Source organism: Elgaria multicarinata, chromosome 10, assembly GCF_023053635.1.
Source record: "Elgaria multicarinata webbii isolate HBS135686 ecotype San Diego chromosome 10, rElgMul1.1.pri, whole genome shotgun sequence".
Taxonomy (NCBI): domain Eukaryota; kingdom Metazoa; phylum Chordata; class Lepidosauria; order Squamata; family Anguidae; genus Elgaria; species Elgaria multicarinata.
In genome coordinates, this window is record NC_086180.1 from 36,422,557 (window position 1) to 36,444,442 (window position 21,886).

Below are 21,886 nucleotides of genomic sequence, written 5' to 3' on the forward strand. Positions count from 1 at the left end.
AAACATTATGACTTAGTGTGTTGTGTTAACAATGACTTAGCGTATTGTGTGAACCATTTCTAACCATGGTGGCTACATAATCATAGTTTAAACATGCTCACTAACCAATTTCTGCAAAAGGTTTAGTTGCCTAACCATGGCTTAGCGTGTTGTCTGAACAGGCCCAGTGTGTTTCATATATGGTCTCTTAACTTGGAGACACTGGTCCAATTCTCTTTTGTGAAATTTGGTTTCTTTCAACACCTATCTATTTATAAAGACCCAACCCAGCATTCTTAAACTGTGCAGATTAATGCATTTGTGACTTGTTTGGCTAAATAGTCATTGAATACAGTGAAATAATTAGCAATTTGTTGGAACTGTTTTGTTTCATTGAGTCCATGGTTACTTTTTCTTCTCTAGATTATGGTTTTTATGGCCAGATGACAATACAAAGAATAAGAGAAGCAAGAACAAATGTGGCTGTCTTGGTGGCTGTAGGTTTTTTGGTGGCACAGTGTCAGGATTAGACTTCTTCAAGCTCGAAGACTTGACACCATCGAGTAGCTCTGCTTTTTCAAGTACAAGTGCAGAATCGGATATGTTTTATGGACAATCTTTATTACAGCCAGGAGAATGGATTATTACCAAAGAGCTTCCAAAAATTATAGATGGTAATGTGTGTGTGTGTGTGTGTGTGTACAAATATGTATTCCTACCCAAGTATCAGCATATTTTGGAGTATCCTTAGCAACTCAGTAATAATCTGCAACATAGCACCAGCTAACTAGTGATATGATAACCTGAATTATTGTGGAAAACTGATATTGAACTGTCATTGGAACAATATTATTATGATGCACATATATACAGTTAAATTGATAAATACCATTACAATTATAGGAGGCAATAATGCAATGTACTGTACAAAAATATTCCAAATTGGACACCAGACTGGTTCACTGATTACTTGTTACAATTTCTAGCTGTTACTTCTCCTTTTTTTTGTAAATTTGCAGGAGCTACATATAAAAGAATATTGCATGTACTTATTCCTCTGTTTGAAAATCTTCTATTCCAAAGAGAAAGGAAAAATGCTGTTAGCCTTAGAATTTACTGATTGCTACAAAATATTTACATGCTCTGTTCTTAGGTAAGGCAAATGGTGTTAAAAGAAAAGAATGGGAGTGCCGATCTGTGGGAATGGAATCAGAAAGAAAATCCCAGCACCTGAATTTACAAGTACCACTGCGATCTCACAGTTCTTCCTCCTCTTCAGAGGAGAATAGTAGCTCTAGTGCTGCACTTCCCCTGCTAGCAGGTGAGAGAGACAGCCCTTCTTCTGCTATTGAAGACCACTTGGGGCAAAAGGAGTTCTTGGCTGGTTCAAAAAGAGAAGAAACCCATGGAAGGTGAGTACGTAACATTAATTTGCTCCAACACAGAACTTTGGATATAGAAAATAAAAACTGCTGTAGGAGTACTAGATTTGCTGCCTGTTGGCTATGTGGTACTTGGGGGCTAGGGGCACGGTGAGGAAGTATTAGTATATCTAGAGTAGGGGTGGGGAACCTGTGGGCATCTAGATGTTGCTGAATTACAACTTCCATAATCTCTGACCATTGGCTGTGCTGAGAGTTAGAATCCATCAGTCATCTGGAGGGCCACATGAACTCCTTCCCCTGAGTATTATACAGCAGACAATATTAGTTTCCCATAAATAAAATACAGTGGCTACTACCTAATGCACCACTATATATGCTGACCTATTAAAATAATTAGGACTAAAACAGCTACACCTTTTTGTAGGATTGTGGCTTTTGTATTTGCATTGCATTTCAAAGAAGTCAACAAAGAAGTCGCCATTTTTAATTGCAATCCCCATAAATTTAGTCATTATGGCTTCTATGTAAATTTGCATTAATACGGACAAAAATGCTCTCCCCACCCTCACCTCGCTTTTTAGTACTACAGCAGATGCTTCAGGAAGTAGTCCTGTGTCTCCTAATTCCCAAGAGAGACCTGTTGGACAATCGCCTCTTAGATCTCCTTTGAAACGGCAAGCATCAGTGTGTTCTACACGACTTGGGAGCACCAAAAGTCTTACTGCAGCTTTTTATGGAGACAAGCAGCCTGTTCCAGCTGGTGTGCAGTTCAGCAGCGATGTCTCTCGTAGTGATGAAAACGTCTTAGACTCTCCAAAGCAAAGGCGAAGCTTTGGTTCTTTCCCATATACCCCTTCTGCAGACTCAAATTCATTCCATCAATATCGCTCCATGGACTCCAGTATGTCAATGGCTGATAGTGAAGCCTATTTTTCAGCCGCTGAGGACTTTGAGCCCATCAGCAGTGATGAAGGCCCAGGAACATATCCTGGGAGAAAAAAGAAAAGAAAACAAGCCAAGCAAATTGAATATGGGAGAGGCTCAATCTATCACAGTGTAGAAGGACCGCTAACTACGACATTGCATGGAGAAGCTAGTCATGATCCAAAAAATTTACCAATAAAAACGCATCCCTCACAAGCTTCATTTGTTTCTGCTTTGGGAGGAGAAGATGAACTTGTAGAACATTTATATACCATAGAAGCTGAGAAGGCTCCAGAGAATGAACAAATCACTTCCCAGCAGCCTGTAATGAACTGCTACCAAAGCTACCTTACCCAGTACCAGGTGGTTAATTGGTCAGTAAAACATCCAACAAACAAAAGAACCTCTAAATCTTCTTTACATCGACCATTAGATCTTGACACTCCAACTAGCGAAGAAAGCTCCTCATCCTTTGAACAGCTTTCTGTTCCAACTTTTAAGGTGAGAAATAGCTAACTAACTTAGAAATCAATTTAAGAGAAAGCAAACACTTAGCCTGTGAAAAATGTATGGAGAGTGTACATTTTCAGTGGATCCTTCTTATGGTGAACTTTGAAATAACATACTAAAATTATACAGAATAATTTTTAATAAAGCCATTGTCTACAATTTAATGTAGTTAGCATTAAAACTGAAACTTTGGAAATAGGAATACTTTTTCATTTAGTAGCCTAACTTTTGTTAGATACATAGTTTATGTAGAAGTCTGTTAACTGGTAAGCATAATACTTGCTTTTCCAAGAATAATTTAATTTGATCCAGCACAGTCATAAATACACTTTGTTTCAGTGTTGTATTAGTAGATCAGCACTGATATAGTTACTGTATCTCCCCACAATGCTTTTAATGAATGAGTGAGTGCTTTATGTGGATTTCTGTTTCAGGGTTCAGTGGGGGAATTTGGTATCTGTTAAAGCTGTGTTTTTGTGTAATGCTGTCACAGTTAATCTTTCAGGTCACAGTTGATCTTTGTAATTTTGGGCTAATGCTATGTATCTTGGTATGTGAAATCAATATTTCAGTAATTTGGAGAACTTTGGAACTGTGCTTTTTTTTACTTTAACAATGCTTATAATATGGCATATTGGTGCAAAAATGAATCCTTTCAACTGCAAAGTCAGTTGTAGATATTCAGCAATGTTCATGGGGTCGGGAAGGAATCTAGATAAGAACTTAGCTTTTAATCACGTATACAGTACAGGATGTAAGCCTGGTAAAAGCTTTAGAATAAGAGTAACAAGGTTTTGTGTTTTCTAGATTGTCAAACAGGGTCTCACAGCTAATGCTTTACTGGACCGAGGCATGCAGTTTACAGGATCAACATCCAAGTGAGTAACAAGTTGCAATTTGTCTGTAGTTTGCTGAAAGTCAGGTCTCCTTTCCATGTAGTTTTCTCACTGTGGTGCAGTCCCACACAATAAACATAATAGCTTCTCTCATTCCCCAACGATCCTGCTTTTGAGATAGCTGTTCCTCTGCCATACAACCCGAAGATGGATGGATAAATTTTATTACAATCAAAAATCAGCGATACTAGCAGCAGAGAAACAGCTATCTTAGGAGAGTACTGGGGGATGGAAGAGACGTTCATCTCCCCCACCAACAACTTGAAGATCTCAGTGGGCAGGGAAGGAGGGTTTAAACCATGCCATCTCTGTGTACTAAGGTGTACGTATGTGCATGCATGCATACACAGATATCCCCCATTCCCCCAGCTGACACTATTTATTTATTAAATTTATATACCACCCCATAGCCAAAGCTCTCTAGGCAGTTTACAAAAGTTAAAAAGTATACAAAATTTAAAACCATCAAAAATATAAAAACAACAGTATCCATTTAAACTAACTATGGCTTTTAAAGGGTTGTGTTTAAATAACACTGCTGAATTTTTTGTTGGGTTTTGTTTTCCTGAAGGAGGAGAGGGTGTTTGGACAATCAGCAAGGGAAACAATGCAGCATAGTTGTTCCTCCTGCCCCCACACGCTGCATCATCTGAACCCAGCACACAGTGGAGCTCTAGTGATTTTTCACCCACCCTACAACTGCTATTGTAAGCCATGGGTTGTAGGGTGGTTGGAAAGTCACCACGGCCATGCTATGCGCTCGTTCAGATGACATGGCAACCAGAGATGCGTGACAAGCATGCGCAGGGGAAACCAGCAACGCTGTGTTGTTTCCCCTGCTGATCGTCTGAATCCGGCCAGTGTCATATTCACCTGAGTCCATTTGCAGCATGGGCTTGCACACCCCACAAGCAATGTCTATGCTGCTGGGAGCCTAAAAGTAGGCTGATATGAAGAATAGTTGATTTGGGGATTGTGTATTATTTTGACACTTCCCCAGTTAACTTGAGCATTTTGCAGAAACAAATATATTGATTTCTGTCAGATTAGTCTTTTTGAAGTGTTTGAAAAGTGAGTCTATCAATCTTTTATTTATATTATTCGATACGTTTACTTCCTGTCTTTCCAAAGGATCAGAGTTGCTCATGGCATATGACCTACTTGATATGATGTAACATAAAGTGTGCCTTGGCCTGCAAAAGATCCTGCAGAGTATGATGTGAAATGAGATATAGAATCCATATCCTGCATTTTCTCTGCTTCTCCAGCAATCTCCGTGTTGTGTAAAAGAAAAAGAAAAACTGCTGGATTTGAAATTTTGTTGCTATTTTATTATGTTCAAATAAACATCTCCATTGGTTCTCTGCTCTTAAACTCAAATAGCTTTTCCAGGGATTATGGAAATGATTGTGTGTCATTCTATCAACTGTCGGATAAAAGGCATGTACAGACCAGATTAAATGGTGCAAGATCATGTAAATGGAATTGTCTTATATGCCAATTTTCATCTGTTTGTTCATGAGTAAGAGTTTCTTATCCTATTTAGTTTGTCTGTGATGATGAATCAAGGCAAGCTACTTCTAAAATAAAATGACATTTATTTTGTGCTGAAGCTGTTGAACATCTCACACATAGTAGTCACTTAAAGCTTAATTTCCATAATGCATGCAGTCATGTAATGCTCATCAACATGCCAACTATTTAATGCTGACAGTGTTGAAATTGCTGTTTAGTTTTCTTTGAAGTTTAATATTTGCAAATTCTCTTTGGAGGACCACAATTTATTATCTAGTATGTGTTATCTTTTCCCCTAGGATTGCCAGTGTAATGGTGTAATACTTTATAGTACACTTCATTAGTCAGGTTTGGATGACACTGACGAAAGAAGTACATGTGCCCTGTGGGTACTGAACTAGTTGTCTCTGATTTTCATTGCAGTTGAAAGCATTTGCTGTCTGGTAAAGGTAGCTCTGGCTCAGTTCAGACAACATGTTTCTCAGTGGTGGTTTTAGAACTCCACAGGGAAGTTTTTACACCATGGTTAAGAAATGTGTTGTCTGGCGGGAAAACTCTATGCAATGGTAGAGGGTTTTTTTGGAAAACGCTCCACGTAGAATATCAATGCTGTGCAGAGGAGAGTTCATGCACAGCTGTTGTGTGGCAGCCTCTGTGGAGTTTTCTGATGCATTGAGTTGACTTTTCCCATTGGCTACAGAGTTCTCTGGCAAGAGTGAAAAAAGGAGGGAGTGCTGCTCTAGGAGAGCTGCCGGGATTGTTTTTTTCACAGCAATGGCTGATGGGATATCATCAGGAGGACTAGGAGAGGAGAGAGGGCAGAGGAACTGTCAATCAAACATTGTGTTGACTTTTACTTCACTCCGCAGTAGCCCACAGTGACACAATGGTGGAGTTAGAACATGTTGTGTGGGGAGTACTCCCTAAAAACTCAACTGTTGAGTGGAGTTTTCACACTGTGTTGACTAACGTGTTGTCTGAACTGTGCCTCTGTCTTTAACATTCTGAATTAACATGATAAACTATATCACTATCTGTTTAAAAATGACTGAATTACAGATAGGGAAATGCTAGTTTGAGGCTAGTAACTTAAGAAAGCATCCAACATGGGAAAGGTCCAATACTGCAGTCTGTATCCTCAGGGATCCTTATCTATGTGATTGAATTGACCTTGTGTGAACATCTGCCAGTCTTCAAATGAGACAGCTTATTAAACTCTCTCACCTTCTGCACTTAGCACTGCAAGGTCGTTGCATCCTGAAAATATGTTTATCCGTGTAAACCCTGCTAATAAATTTCCCTGTGCCAAGTAGCAGCAGAAAATAATTATATGCCCTTTTTAAAAATGAAAAAAAAATGTTCTCTTCATTTATTCAGTACTCCTTATACTCCTTTGGAAAAGAAAATCCTTGATAATACAGATGATGAAACCATAACAGAGGAATGGACTCTAGATCACCCAGTTTCCCAGACCAGAACGACCGCTATTGTGGAAATAAAAGGAACTGTCGATGTAGTGCTCACGCCTCTTGTAGCAGAAGCTTTAGACAGGTATTTCATAGTTTGGAGAGAAATATGAATCTAATAGTCTGAACGTGTAACAAACTAATGATAGGATCGTGTACATGAGCACTTGCGCCAATGCAGCAGCACATCTCAAGATGTGGTACTGGTGCATCAAATTACCATGGACACTACACCTCTGTATCGTGTTGATGCAGAGTACAGCTGTACTATGCAAGAGGGAAGAGAAATGACCTCCAGTATGAAACTTGCTTAACAAAGGGACTCACATATCAGGTCATTACAGTACTGACTGACATAACTGCCTTTGCAGAGGTTGATTGCAGGGCTTCCCCTGTATTGGTGAAGCATGAGACCTCTGCTGGCTGTTTATGAGGTAATCGTAATATTTGTGAAACGTTGCCAGTATAAAATTTCTTTGTTTAGTAATAGTAAATTAAATGGTAAAACTCCTTTATATTTTTGTAACATCATTTGTTTCAGTCTTTTAAAATTATAAACCGCTTTGGGTGCCTTGGCAGAAAAGGATATAGAAATGCACGAAATGAATGAGAGAGAGAGAGAGAGAGAGCTTTAGGGAAAAGGTTTAGACCAAACTTAAATATTTTTCTCTCTCATATTTTTCTCACACCTTTTACCTTATACAATCCTTATTTTTAATAGGCAAGTAGACACCATGTTGCTTGTAGCCTGTTCTAAACACATAGCTTAGGGTTTATAACCTTGAAAATTAAACTGTATTGAACTAATTTTCCCCACAGGTACATAGAGGCCATGGTTCACTGTGCAAGCACATGTCACCCAGCAGCTATTGTGGATGATCTACATTGTAAGGTCCTCAGAGAAGCTGCACAGAATAGAAAAACAACTTTTTCAGAAAACGTATGTGTATTACATAATTGAAATTCTAATAAGTGCAAAAGTATTATCTACATGTAATTTCAAAGTGTGTCTCGCCACTTTTTTTTTCTTTTGGCAAGCCTCTCAAAAACAAAAACCTCGTTTCCTAGAGAATCTAGATGAAGGGGAAAGGAGAATGCCTTGCTTGGGCAATGGGGTAGAGTGGAAATAGCCATGATAATTTATGCTCTCTTCCTTTTTTTAAGTAGTAGGTGTCTGCTGCAGCACTGGGAAGACGTACATTTTCCCCCAATTATTATTTTTCCCCAATTATTATTATTTACTTCAGTTTCTGCCCTAACAAATCACTATGGACTCTGTGAATACTAAACACAATAGTTGGGCTTTCTGAGTCTTAATTTAAGGTGGTGGGGAGAGGAAGTTCCTGAAAAGAACAACAGGCCAAAAGAAAACGTATCTATTTTGAGTTAGACTAGGGCAGCTTCACCTCTGATAGTTTCAGAAGTTGCAAACTAACAGGGATCCAAGTAGAAGGCAAACTCCTATACCTGTGGGAAAACACCGTTTGATTGGGTTGGCTCTTCTGAAATGAAAGGGACTTAATTGACTGTTATGTTGTGAGCAAGCAGGATAAGTGAAAGAGAGGACAGAAGAGGAACGAGAGAAGTTACAATTCTACTTGCCTTAAAGCAGCTTCATGCATTCTCTCCTACTCTGCCTCCTCCATTACTCTGGAAGTAACAGATAAGACATCCTCAGAAATGTGGGGGTTTTGTGTAAGTTTGAGGCTAGAGAGCTATCCCAAGCCCTGAATTAACAAGCTTTAACCAGAACATGATCCTCATATAATTATCATATGTTACTGCAGTTCAAATATATATGAATATATACAATATTTAAATATAGCCTTTAAATTAAATTGAAATGGGCATTATTCTCTCTCTCTTTCTTAGCTGTCCTCGAAGCAGGATGTTAGAGGAACAAAAATAGAGACCCCTGCTACAGGAACAACTCAAGTAAAAACACAGGCAAATCTTTCTCTTAAGCAAGATAATGTGACTATAAAAGGTCTTCAAGCCAATGTTACACTACCCAAGGTAATAAACCATTTGAATAGCCTTGAAAGATGGGGAATTTCATGCACTAGCTTAATTTTATTTCTTTATTGCGCCTGTAGCATGAAGTGGGATTGAGTAGGAAACCAAGACTAAGGCATAAAATGTGTTTAAGATGGCCAGGATCTTATTGGATATGCATGGGTAGGCAACATGTGGCCCTCCACATTTTCTGGCCTATAGCTCCCATGATCCCTCACCATTGGTTATGCTGGTTAGGGCCGATAGGAATTGTAAAACAAAATATTTCGAGGTCCACAAGCTGCCCACCCCTGGTTTATGGTTTACAGAGTTTAGCATGGCATAAGGTGAGGACCCAGGTCTCTGACATCCTGACTCCTGAAAATAAATGATTACCCACCCTGCATGCTGTGGAAAAACATTAAGGGTGGAAGGCAAGCTTAGCCCTACCATGGCATGGACTGATATGGGCCACTGCCAACCTGGTTGAGCTGAGCTGCACCTAGAAGTGTCAAGTCCAGTTTCCCTTAAGGGGGTCTCCTAGTGGGGAGAAACCCCTGCTTTCCACAACTATGGATGCTTCCAATATCTATCAAAGAGTTGTGACAAAAATATAGCATGTGGAACAATAACTAAGTAGATTGCTACAGGGAAGGCAAAATACCCGGATCACTAAGACAATTGAGAATGCAGGTAAAATTCCTTCCCAGCCTCATCAACCAGCAGCTGGCTTTTATCCTTAGCAAGATGATGAATACTGCGAGATGAAGTATGACTGCATGAGTATGAAGTCCCAGATAGCACAGACCAAACACCAGGCCACACCTGTAACTTATAGACCAGGGATGGACCAGAGAGAGACAGTTTATCTCTGGTCCATGTTGGGGCATTGCCTTGCAGAAGCCAGTAAGTGCAACTGATCTGTACTACAGCACGGCCAGGCAGCAGGACAATTCAGATCACCTTTCAGGCACTCAAAGAAGAGACCCTCCAGCTTGCCTGTCTGCCCACTCAAACATTGGGGTCTCCAGTAATGGCATCATAGGCTTTATTTTTTTTAAAAAAAAATGTTTGTACCGTATAGATACAAATTGTATAAAGTTAATATTGATAGTGTAGCAGGATGTGGGAGAAATAACATTCAGTTTTTTGTGAAGTTTTTTTTTTTGTATTCTGTGTGATGAGATAGAAATCTTAAAGAACATTGCAGGTTTTCATTATTTTTTATAGGTAAATCTGTGTTTACTGCAAGCATCAGTGGAAGAGTCATCAGGCACAACCACAAGCAAAAGTGTAACCCATGTTTCTTTAGTAGCTTTGTGCTTTGATAGGATTGCTACACAGGTTCGTATGAACAGGTAAGGCAATATCATTTTGTATTTAACAGCAGAATTTATCATAGTTCTCACAAAGCCATTTCTTGATAGTAATTCCTAAAAAAGAAATAAAGGCTCAAATTGAGATGGTAAAAGAAAATAATTGATTAAAAGTATTTAATTTAATTTTATTTATTTATTTATTTTAAAAAAGAGGGGTACAATATAGATTTCAGGGGAAATTTCATAATATTTTTTAAAGGCTTTGTCATCTTGCTGACTTGACATTTGCTTAAAGGCTTTCATGTTTGATGATATGAGAGAAATTTCTGATATGTAAATATACCTCTTATGCTAACAATTTCCCTTCAGTTATGTATTTTAATGAAAACTGTATGGATTTCATCTGATTAATAGTCAAAATCATTCTTTAGTCATTGTTTATTTACTTTTATTTCGCGAACAAAAACATGCAATTTTTTCAGTTGTCAACCCAAAAAATGTAATTAGTTTCTGAGATAGTTTAAATGTCTCCTCTTTGTTTAAAAGGGGTGTGGTTGAAGAGAATCCTAACAGTTCAGAAACTAGAAGAGGTTCTGTAACTTTTGACAAGTATGTCCATAGCAATAAGATGCAGCCTCAGTCTTCTGGCTCCCTGCGATCAAATGCTGGAGCAGAGAAAGGAAAAGAAATCGCAGCGAAGCTTAATATTCACCGTATTCATGGGCAGCTCAGAGGCCTTGATACAACAGGTAAACTTGCTTGTAATTCCATCTTGGAAAGGTTGCACTGCAAAACCCTTACTAGGACTAGATTACCAATTATGCTAAGAACTCCACACGGAAAGGTCCCTGTTGTGATTTTAACCATCTGAGGATTCCTAATGTGAAAGTGTGTTTGACTTGTCTCTGCAGACAGTTTTGTCATAATTTCTCACTACTGTAAGAATGAGACATGGTTCACAGGTAACGAGAAGCCACCATAGGTGAATTTCTCTGCAGGAGCCCTTGTGGTTTCAACGCCCAACTTTTTGAAAATTTGGGGCATGGCAGAGGTGCACCATAGTTTCTCGTTATGTGCGAACCCAGCAAGGGTTAGTTGTTGGGATGGTTGACAAACCACCTAGCACACATGGGCTGTTTTAGGATAGTCAATTACCCCACGCTATGTTCACATGAAATGAGAAGTTATGGCGTGCCCAGGATATTCAAAATTGCAGCCGTTGCCATGACAGGAAGACACGCGGAGAAATTCACCCATCATGGCTTTTTGTTATGTGCGAACTGGGCTGGAGTGTCAGTTTCTTTTTTACAATTTGGGAATAGGGGCCAAATTCCCAGGTTTATTTAACCAGCATGAAGAGCTGCTGAAAGTTTTAGCAGTTTGAAAAGGGAGAGACAGATTGGAGATAGTGAGGCTGTGTGCATATAGATAAATTTGCTTGTAAACATGGAAGTTGTCATTACTAGGGATGTGGGATTATAAAAACAGGCTTCACAAAACTGGCCAAAAATCAAACACATATAATGAGACCTATGGTGCTTATCTGTACCTATACCAATAGTTTGAAATACTGGCTGCCTGATTTCAATATTTTCTGCCCAAACCTACTGATTTTTTAAAAAATCAGTCCAGTAAAATGCTATTTCCCCCCTGCAGATATTGGGACCAGTGCAATAACAGCTATTCCTTTCGAAAAATCAAAAGTCCTTTTTACTTTGGAAGAGTTGGATGACTTCTCCTTTGTAGATGAAACTGATCATCAGGCAGTTCCAGATGTAACACGGATAGGTCCCAGCCAAGAGAAATGGGGCTGGATAATGTTTGAATGTGGAATCGAAAATCTGACAATAAAAGGTAAGCAACAGTATGTCCAGCAGTTTCATTTATGCATTTACACAATAAATTGAACAAACTGACATTTATCTCTGCCTTCTTATATTTGCAGGTGGTAGACAATCTGGTGCTGTTTTATATACAACATTTGGGAATATAGGTAAATCTACCACCACAGATAGGGGTGGGTTACTTGCATCCAACAATTCTTCAGATTCTCCAACTGGTAGTGGTTACAATACTGATGTATCTGAAGAAAATCTCCCCTGTGATCGAATAAGTGCAGCGTCAGATACTCATCCAAATTCAGTTTCAGATGAGCAGGTAAGACATATTTTGCAAAGTTCTTTTCAAGTGCTACTTGTGATGGCAACAGAGCAGATTTTCTTATTCATTAAATTAAGATTTTCCTATTAGTGCTCACATGCTAATGAATCCCTCTGGGGAAAATATGCAATCCATGTACATTTTCATCTTTTGTTAAAAGGTTTAATGCCTTTTATATTTTGCAGGTGATATAGACTCAGCTCGGACGACACGTTAGTCAGTGGTGGCTTTAGAATTCTGCAGTGGAGTTTTTACACCACCACTGAGAAATGTGTTATCTGGCAGGAAAACTCCACAAAATGGTAAAGGTTTTTTTGGAAAACACTCCATGAAGAATATCAAAGTTGTGCAGAGGAGAGTTCCTGCACAACTGTTGTGTTGTGTCTTGGGCTCCATGGAGTTTTCCCCATGTCTACAGAGTTGCCAGGCAAGAATGGTAGAAAACCCAGGCGCTCTTGCAAGCGGGGCTCTATAAGCATGGGAAAGACTGCCGTGCTTGGGGAGCCCCGATTGTGCCATCCCTGGGTTGGGTGCTGTGATCACAGCACCACACATGTTCCCAGGGATGTCCACGTCTCTTCACCCACCCACCTTTGCCCCATGATCCATGTGGAGATCGGCTCGAAGAGATGTAAAGGGTTTACCTGATGCTCTCAGGGGAGAGCCCGAGCTCCTTCCATCCCCTCACGCCGATCTCCAAATGCTTTGTGGGGCAGGGGTCAAAGACTGTCTCCAGCGGCTTGACGTTTATCATCAAGCTGGGAGTAACTTACTTCCTTCCTTTCAGCACAGCTACAGCAACCTGCAGTGGGGTGTCTTTACTGAGTACATTCAGCTGCAGATTGCTCCTGGATAGATTGCTTTTTCTCCATGGAGTGATCCAGGTGCCCCCCTTTCACCCTGTGGTAATGGATACGTTGGTGACAGGTACAATGAGCCCAGCGCCCTAGCAACAAGGGGCAGAGCCTCACTGCAAAATGGATCCATCCACTGAGGCCATCGCCTTCTTCCTTCTGTGGATGGATCCATTTTCCAGGGAAGCATGCTGCTGCTGCTGCTTGTTGCCAGGGCGACAGGTGCATCATGTTTTTTGGCTCTCTCCCCTGCTCTGCCCCTCCCCATAGAATGGCAGGGCCCTGATATGGTAAGCGGGAACCAGCAGAGGGGTGGGGGAGAAGACTTCCCCATGCAGCGGTTGAACTCCACCCCATGGACAACTTTTACCTAGACGCTTTAAAGCAACGTGCTAGAATTACACCCCACTCGGTCCAAGGAGTGGAGTTCACACAAAAGTGTCATCGAACGCAGCCATACTATGTGTATTTTATAAAAAATCCACAAAGTAACTATTGAATCCTGACATATGGACTTACCTTGCACCTTCCTCTCTTCTCTTTATCCTTTTTGTATAGGATGAAGGGGTTGAATCTGATGATCTGAAGAAAGAGCACCCTTTAAGGCCTCCCCCACCTGATTCCTGTAGCATGAAACTAATGATAAAAGAAATTTGGTTCAGTTTTGCTGCTCCTACAAATGTGCGTTCACCTGCCCATATATTTTCAAGGTATTTCACTTCAGTGTATCTTGGCTCCACACTTCTCTTAGGAAATTAAAATTGTGCACTATGTGTATTGTACTAAATGTATCAGGATGTATATTTAAACCTGCTGTAGTATTGCCATGGGCTTTAGTTGTATGCTTTGTTTTTTACTGGATGAACACAAAACATCAAATATTCCTTTGAAATGTGCACTTGGTGTTTCTATTTAAGGGCTCAATCCTATGTATGTCTGGCTGGGGAATGCTGGGACCTTTGAAGTTCTGCTGTCTAAACATTTTATTTATTTATTTATTTATTTATTTATTCATTACATTTTTATACTGTCCAATAGCCGAAGCTCTTTGGGCGGTTCACATGTATAGGATTGTACCTTAAATGTATTTTATGTCATAAATGAGGCTGGTTTTTGGATTTTTTTGGGGGGGGGTGAACAAGCAATAATAGCATAAGCAAATTTTAAATTGGAAGTATTAATGTTGGCTAAGTAACTAAACAGCAGTATATAAGAACATAAGTGCCCTGCTGGATCAGACCAAGGGTCTATCTAGTCCAGCACTCTGTTCACACAATGGCCAACTAGCCATCGGCCAGGGATGAACAAGCTGGACATAACTTACCCTTTTATATCTTTCATATAATAGAGTACGTTTAATAGAGTATATTTGTGTTGTGTATAGTCAGTGTGAATTTCAAACGCCATTGTTCTTTTATGGCTTTTGAATACATGATTTCGTGAGCTGAGAATGTTTTACTGTTTCTGGCACAATGATAAGTTTTCCTTACAATGGATTTCTTCGTAATAGTTACCCCAGCACATAATTATGCAAATTCTGCATTGGTCACTAGCATTGTTTCCTTTTGTTCCTTTTTTGTTCTGCATAGCTATGACCATTGTAAAACTGTAAGAATTTAAACTTCCTTACCTGACACGATTGAAAGCTGACTTTCAAAACAACCAGTGTTGTCGGTATTATATAAAACCAGCAAAAAGGAAAAGCACTGCATGCCACACAAAAAGAAGAACTGATTCTCAAATATTCATTCTGCTCAACATGTTTCAGAAATACAATTCCTTTTTCAGGGGGTTCTAAAAATGCAAAGAAAGGATTGTATCCAATTGTTAGTCCTACTTAAAGAAGACACATTGAAATGACTAGGACTTAACTTAGACTAACATTGGATATCACCCACAATTTGTATTTATCCTCTCCAGATGATAAAGATGTCATCAATATACCTCTGCCACTTAACTTCTGAGAACCAAGAATTTTCCTTACTAAAGACTTGTTTTATCTCAAAATCATTTCTATATAAATTTGCCACCTCTGGGGCTGTAGCACATCTCATTACCACTCCTCTTATTTTGCCAATAGAATTGATTGTTCAACATGAAATAATTTTTGCATAATTACATTTCTACCGAAGGTATTGTGTCAGGCATTGTCTCCAAAGGCTGTTCTATAATTGCCAATGCCTGGGCCCCTAGAATACTTTTATTCAGGGATTTCACATCTAAAGCAATGAATAAGTCATGTTCCTATATTTTAAGCATATGGAGTTTTGATAAGAAATTAGTGGAATCCCAAATATATGAAATCATGCCTGGAAGCTGCACACTATTTAAAATGTTTCAAATGATTTTAATATAAATTTTGTTTGTGTTTTTAAAAGCCCTTGAAGAAGGAATTGTATTTCTGAAACATATTGGGCAAAATAATTACTTCAGGCATTTGAAAATCACTTCTGTCTTGTTTTTGTGCAGTGCTTATATAAAGATATCTAATGCTTCTCTCTAGTGTACACAAATCAATATGGCATGTATTACTTTTTATAATTGATTTTTTCTTCCAATAGGCAGCTAAACCTTCTAAGCACTGCAACTCCTGCGGTTGGCGCTTGGCTTCTTCCTATTGATCAAGTGAAGTCCTCTTTAAATAAATTAGAAACAGAAGGAACGCTACGAGTTTGTGCTGTCATGGGCTGTATAATGACAGAAGCCTTAGAGGTGGGTAGATCAATAGAAGTGGGTAAACAGTTACGTGAATTGCCTCACCTTTTAAAAGTGGCTTAATGTACAAAACAGACCTTTCTGGGTCAATTCCAGCCTGGTATAGTTTATAATTTTCCTAGCCTGCTCCTTCAAAATGTATAGAATAACTTGATGTATACCATCTTGAGCTTCTTGGAGAACAGGCAGAATACAAATATGAATAATGTGATACCACTCTGGAAATATAATTGCTTTCTGGGTTCACATAATACGACAACTCATTATGAGTAAAATAACCCGAAGAACAAGCTATGGGTTGTCAAGGTGGCTTGTTCAAAAAAATTAAGCCACCTCATGGAAAGTGGTCTGCTTTGCAAAGCAGTCATTTGCTGGGTTCAGATAATCAGCAGGGGAAATAACGCATTTTAGGTCTCACTACCATGATTACCCGTGCTGCAGGTTGCCATGGTATCCTAAACAGGCATGCGGCGTAGGCATAATGACTTTTCATCGACCCTACAACCCATGGCTTGCTGTAGGGGTTGTACAGTGGGTGAAAAGTTACTACACCTGTGCCGCTCACCAGGCTCAGGTGACACGGCAACCCGCAACACAGCATGGGTAACTTGGGTAATTCTGGTTGTGCGACCAGCAGGGACAGGGTAAACAACTGATACTGTGTTGTTTCCCCCACTAATCGTCCAAACCTGTTCATTGAGGGGGAGGGAAACATGCTTAAAAACACGTACTCACGTATAAATTTTCATATGGATTAAAAATATCACAAATTAATGAGGAAACAAGATAAAATGAACTTAACAAATGAACAGATGTGCAATTGATATGAAATAGAAATAGACTGATATGTCCATCTGTAGTACACATGCACTATATGTACAGCCCTGATAATTTGTGAAGAAAAAAAATACATGAATGTGTTGAATGAATGAATCTAATTAATCTAACCATTCTTACATATTCAGAACAAAAGTGTACACTTTCCCATAAGGAGCAAGTACAACAGGCTCACTAAATTAGCCCGTTACCTACAAGAAAACCCTTCCTGTTTGCTGTGTAATATACTGCATCACTATCTTCATCAAGCAAACTATTCAGTCATTGAGGATGCAACTATGGTAAGTTTTTATTATGAATATGGTCCTTTCAAAAACAAATGTGTTTTTTTGGGAGTACTTATGGTAGTGTTATGCTAACAGTTCATATAATATTTTTCAGTATTATCAATACCTGTTAAAATTCCAGCAGATATCTATTGTGGCAGGTTTACTTTTTCATCAAAATAGCTATGTTTTTTCATTATCGCTCCCTCTAATAGTGAACTCAGGTGGGGACTGAACAGAAATGGAGGCCAAACAGGGCCATTAAGAAAGCATCAACATAGTCAAAGGAATCCAGAGATTTGTAGAATTACCTATTGAAATAAAATAAAAACGCAGAAACTTAATGGGGCTCCCCTCCCCATTAGGACTGTGCCTTGTGAGAACCTTAAACAAATGTAAGCTTGGCTCCCCAGCCTGGTGATGGATTCCTTTTGTTCCTGGGAGTGTGTAGTGTGAAATGGCAGGATCTTGTGGCTGGGTATGCTCAGTGCAGCTAGTCGGTGGCAGCTAGCTATGCCAGTGAATACATGCCCTCCCTCAGCCAGTTGACTGACTTGGGCAGCTGGGCGGGGGGAGGGGCTTGTGCCAACCTCAGGGAGAACCTTTCCAGTCTGGTCAATGCCTGGTCCACAAATTGGAATCCATCCCAGGTGTTGTGAATTTGGGACTTTGCTGAGCATTTTAGTAGGAAGTCTTTGGCTGCCACTTAATAAACTATAACAGATTAATCAAGCAAAGGGTAAATCAACCATTGCTCCAGATGGATTCAATTTTGGTTTTGCACTAGCAAGAATCAGTAAGGAAAAAAACCCTCTTGGATCCATTTTTAATTTTTAATAAAATATATCTTATAACTTCACATTAAAAAATATAATATTCTGTGTGAGCTACAATGGTTGCCAGTGCATTTCCAAGCCCAATTTAAAGTGATAGTGTTGCCTTTTAAAGCCCTAAATGGTTTGGGGCCGATTATTTGAAGGACCACCTGCTTGAAGCTGCCTAGGCTTTAACTTTGGTTGCTTGCAAGCCATCAAGGTCAATTCAATTGTTGGGCACAAGAGACAGAGCCTGTTCAGTCGATCTTTGTGGTGCTCCCTCCCATGGGATGTGTGTTTTGCCCCTCTTACGTTGCTTTTAAAGTTGTCCCCAAACCCTCTTTTGTTCTACTCTGTTTTTAATGTTGAAGTTTGTGTCGAGTTTTAAAACTGTTATTGCCCTGGGTTTTATCTTTGCTGGCCTGGATTGGGATGCTTTAATGCTATAGTCTTAAGGTTAATGTATTTTATGTCTGTTTTTATTATTATTTATGCCATTGTTTCAAAATGTATACTTGTTTGGTTATATCGTAAGCTGCTTTGTGGAGGGTATTTGCCTAAAAAGCAGGATATACGTACTTAAATAAATAAATGCTTTCCAAAAGTGCTTTCTGTGGTCTAATATATCTGCTATAAGAATCTATTTGTAGAATTAATACAAAAATAGTCTTTGGATAAGACTCAGATTTTAAGTTTGCAATCCTATGTAAACTTACTTGGGAGTAAGCCTGATTAACATTGCTCTGTTTCTTCTTTTTTAGTGATGATGTATCTTAATTGTATTTTATCGTGTTTTTAATCAGTAAATAGTTTATTTCTCTTTTTCAGCTGCCTTGATATAAATGTAATAAACAAAAACAAATCATAAATAAATAAAACATTGTAGAGTTTTATACAAACATTGTAGCATCTTATGCAAACATAAGGTGCTATAAGACTTTATTTTGTATTTGCTACAATAGACAAATGTTGTCCCCTTTTGGAATTTGTTTCTAGAATGTTCTGTATGTGTTTGTCTTCTAGAGTGATGGCCTTCCTGCTCTAGTAACATTAAAGAAAGGTCTCGTTGCACTAGCTAGGCAATGGATGAAATTCATTGTGGTGACACCAGCCTTCAAAGGGGTGAGTTTACATAGGCCAGCTCAGCCAATGAAACTCCAGTCAACTGTACCCCGTGAACAAGAGGATGGCTTTGGCTTAGACAATGGAGGTGGTCTTCAAAGTGATACAAGTGCTGATGGAGCAGAATTTGAGTTTGATGCAGGTATTGTTGTATTTCAGCTACACCTTCTCAATTTAATTTGCTTCCATAAGTCCCTCCTCCCACCCCTGATTTTGTGATGTTATTGAGTCTGTGTAAGGAGACACAGGGGTTAGGCTTCTTCTACAATGCTCCCTCATGCTGGACTGGGGCAGGTCAGAATGGCTGTGGATGGAGACAGCCTTATCGGCTATGTTCCCGTGAGTCAGTCTGGCTGATCTAGGAATGGGCAGAGATAGAGGGCGTGGCCACTCAACACTGGCAGAGAGAAGGGGGAGCAGCTGTGGAATGAAGAGAGGGAAGGAAGAACAGAGGCAAAGACAGAGAGAGAGAAGCAGAACAGCCCCAGAGTGGAGGGGCAAGTGAGAACAGAAGAGGGAAGAGTCAAGAAAGGAGAAAAAGATGCAGAGGAGAGATGCAAGAAGATGGAGAGGACGAAGAAAGAGGCATATTTTCTTTGCCTTTTGCAACATTGACAAGGTGCCACCCCTACTTACCTGGATGCGGTTGGCAGGGAGAAGCAAGAAACCCCATTATCCATGGAGGCCTCTATTCTCTTCAGGGCCTACCAGATATCCTTCCTGGATCTGAGTTTACAGAGATTCCCCAGAGAGAGATCTTTACCTCTTTGTTAGAATTTCAGGATTATAGATCCCAAAGACTATTAGATCAGAGTGGCTTTCCTGGCAACCAGGTACAGCTATCTTTTGGAGAAAAAGCATGAGGGGGGGGGACTGCCAGAGAGAGCGAGAGAGAGCTGATCACTCATGGGATGGTGACTGGGGGAACTATAGTTGGGGTGGCCATGACAGAATGGAGAGAAGACCAGTGGAGATGCTCTGTATCCTATGCTTTAGAGGGCCTTGAAAGAGGAGCTATCTAACCCAGAGATAAAGCTTCACTTGACAAAACATTTCAAGCCAATGTTGCAACTAGGCTAAACACTTCGTAAAATGTCCTAAAAGAACTTACTATGTCAGCAATATTTATGGAAGCGAAGGACCAGGGATTTTTTATGAGCCACTTCCAGATGATCCATACATACTCAGTGAATTAGTTAATTTCTCTCTAACACATATGCACAGATATACTCCTGCTCAGGTTTTGGTTTTGGTTTTTTTAAATTTAGCTTTTGCATTTTTAAAGTTAGAGGCTAAACAACCCACCACTTCAGGTTTGTACATCATGCTTACAACCTTTGAACAGGCTAATAGTAGGTTGTTTACAGAAAGTGGAAGTGAGGAGCATGCCAGAGATAGCTCACTCCTGTTTATGTCTGGCAAATTGTACATTTTAGTAGTGATTGACCTGGTTTGCAGAACATGCTGGAGTGTGCTGGGCATCATTTTGAATATGCAACTCCCAAAGAGGTTGCAGTGTGTTATCCGAACATTGCCATCAGGGGGTTATGTGAGCATTAAACAATTCTCTCATAATCTTACAGCAAACTGAGGGTTATGCGAGGGTTGTTTAACCCTTGCGTAACTCCTGATATTCGGGTTCAGATGACATGCCGCAACCCCATTGAGGTTTGCATATTCAAAATGGCATGCTGCTCATTGTGTTTTAAATAACCCATGGTGAGTCTGCCATTTTGTGTGTACCGAAACAATGTGTCTCACTGTCTGTTACTGTTACTTATCTCATTTGTTAGTGTTATGGGGTAAACTGACAAAAAATAATAGAAATTTTTAGGAATAGTTAGTGCTGTGCTAGAATGTGCAGAGTTGGCTAGAAATGGTTATACTTGGGTAGGTAGTACATAATTTGTATTGGCAGCACATTCTGAAATATTTTAGCCCAGTGAGGGAGAGAATATTGTATTGCAGTTTTGCTTGCCACATAACTAGTTAAAAGATGTGTATTTTGGAAAAGATCCAGTAAATAGATCTTTGTGGTTCTTGGCAATTCTGTTACATCTTAAATACAGTATGTCAGAAGCACTCTCTGTAAAGCTCTTCACTATGATTAATATAATTTGCCCAACAAGAACTCAATACAAAGGCAATTGTGAAAAGAGCATACAAATTGAAACCTACTCATACTGATGGCCAATTGACAAGGAGAAAGGATGGGCATGAAGAACACAGAATATCCCCAGAAATGCATTATTCTCTTACAAATATTAACTGGCCGAAGCTTAGGGATGAAACCAGAGTCTACAATTTTGTGTACCAAATGTAAATGAGAGTTTACAGGGCAGCCCAGTAATAAGTGTTCTCAATAACCAATAGTCTTGGCTATATTTCTCCTATCATTAATTTGTACAACTGTTGCATGTTTCAGCCACTGTCAGTGAACATACAATGCTTCTGGAAGGAACTGGTACCCGCCCCCCACCTGCTGGTGTTTCTTCTGGGCCTGTGAGTGGGGCTGAGTTCATGAGGAAATTATCAAAGACTCATACTCATAGTGATTCTGGTCTTAAAATAAAGGTAAAGCCATTTTATTCCTAAAATGAGGAGGAAATGAAATATAGATATATTATTTATAGAAGAAAAACAGATAGATGTGTCATTGTAGTTGAACTCGAGTTTCCAGTTTTCAGAAGTTGCACAGGCCATCCCAGTGTTATGCCCCCTGATTGGTTTTTGACAGCACAGCACTAATAATCTAGCCCAGCCTTCCCCAACCTGGTATGCACTAGACATGTTGAACTATAAATGGGGATGATGGGTTACTTAAAGTAACTTTCATCAGTAGTAGGACAATTGATGATGAAATTACTGTGTTTATATTATATAATATCTGTGGAAATATATTATATAAATAAATATAGCTGGAATAGACTAAAAGCTGAAATATACTAAAAGCTTTGATATAGGGAACATGTTATAGCCAGGTTCTTAGACGGTGCCAAACGAAGTTGTTAACCATCTTTTGTGGTTAAACTTTTTCCAATTGCTCTTATAGCTGTATTGAAATAAACATACAAACTATGTCTGTCTGTCTATTTATCTATACATTCTCCTAATGCTCACTTTCTTGC

At 39.4% G+C, this 21,886-nt stretch overlaps 1 protein-coding gene across 8 annotated transcripts in view; it reads left to right on the forward strand.

Annotated features, from left to right (window-relative positions):
- BLTP1 (bridge-like lipid transfer protein family member 1) overlaps window positions 1-21,886 on the forward strand; it is a 130,037-nt gene that overhangs the window by 46,157 nt on the left and 61,994 nt on the right. For all 8 annotated transcript variants that reach the window (XM_063135896.1, XM_063135898.1, XM_063135899.1 and 5 more), the window contains exons 26-41: window positions 403-653; window positions 1,133-1,391; window positions 1,946-2,789; window positions 3,606-3,676; window positions 6,587-6,760; window positions 7,495-7,615; window positions 8,548-8,691; window positions 9,901-10,028; window positions 10,536-10,738; window positions 11,646-11,843; window positions 11,935-12,146; window positions 13,562-13,713; window positions 15,565-15,715; window positions 16,684-16,836; window positions 18,660-18,900; window positions 21,184-21,332. In XM_063135896.1, the coding sequence (XP_062991966.1) occupies window positions 403-653; window positions 1,133-1,391; window positions 1,946-2,789; window positions 3,606-3,676; window positions 6,587-6,760; window positions 7,495-7,615; window positions 8,548-8,691; window positions 9,901-10,028; window positions 10,536-10,738; window positions 11,646-11,843; window positions 11,935-12,146; window positions 13,562-13,713; window positions 15,565-15,715; window positions 16,684-16,836; window positions 18,660-18,900; window positions 21,184-21,332 (3,451 nt within the window). The remainder of the gene's footprint in view (window positions 1-402; window positions 654-1,132; window positions 1,392-1,945; window positions 2,790-3,605; window positions 3,677-6,586; window positions 6,761-7,494; window positions 7,616-8,547; window positions 8,692-9,900; window positions 10,029-10,535; window positions 10,739-11,645; window positions 11,844-11,934; window positions 12,147-13,561; window positions 13,714-15,564; window positions 15,716-16,683; window positions 16,837-18,659; window positions 18,901-21,183; window positions 21,333-21,886) is intronic.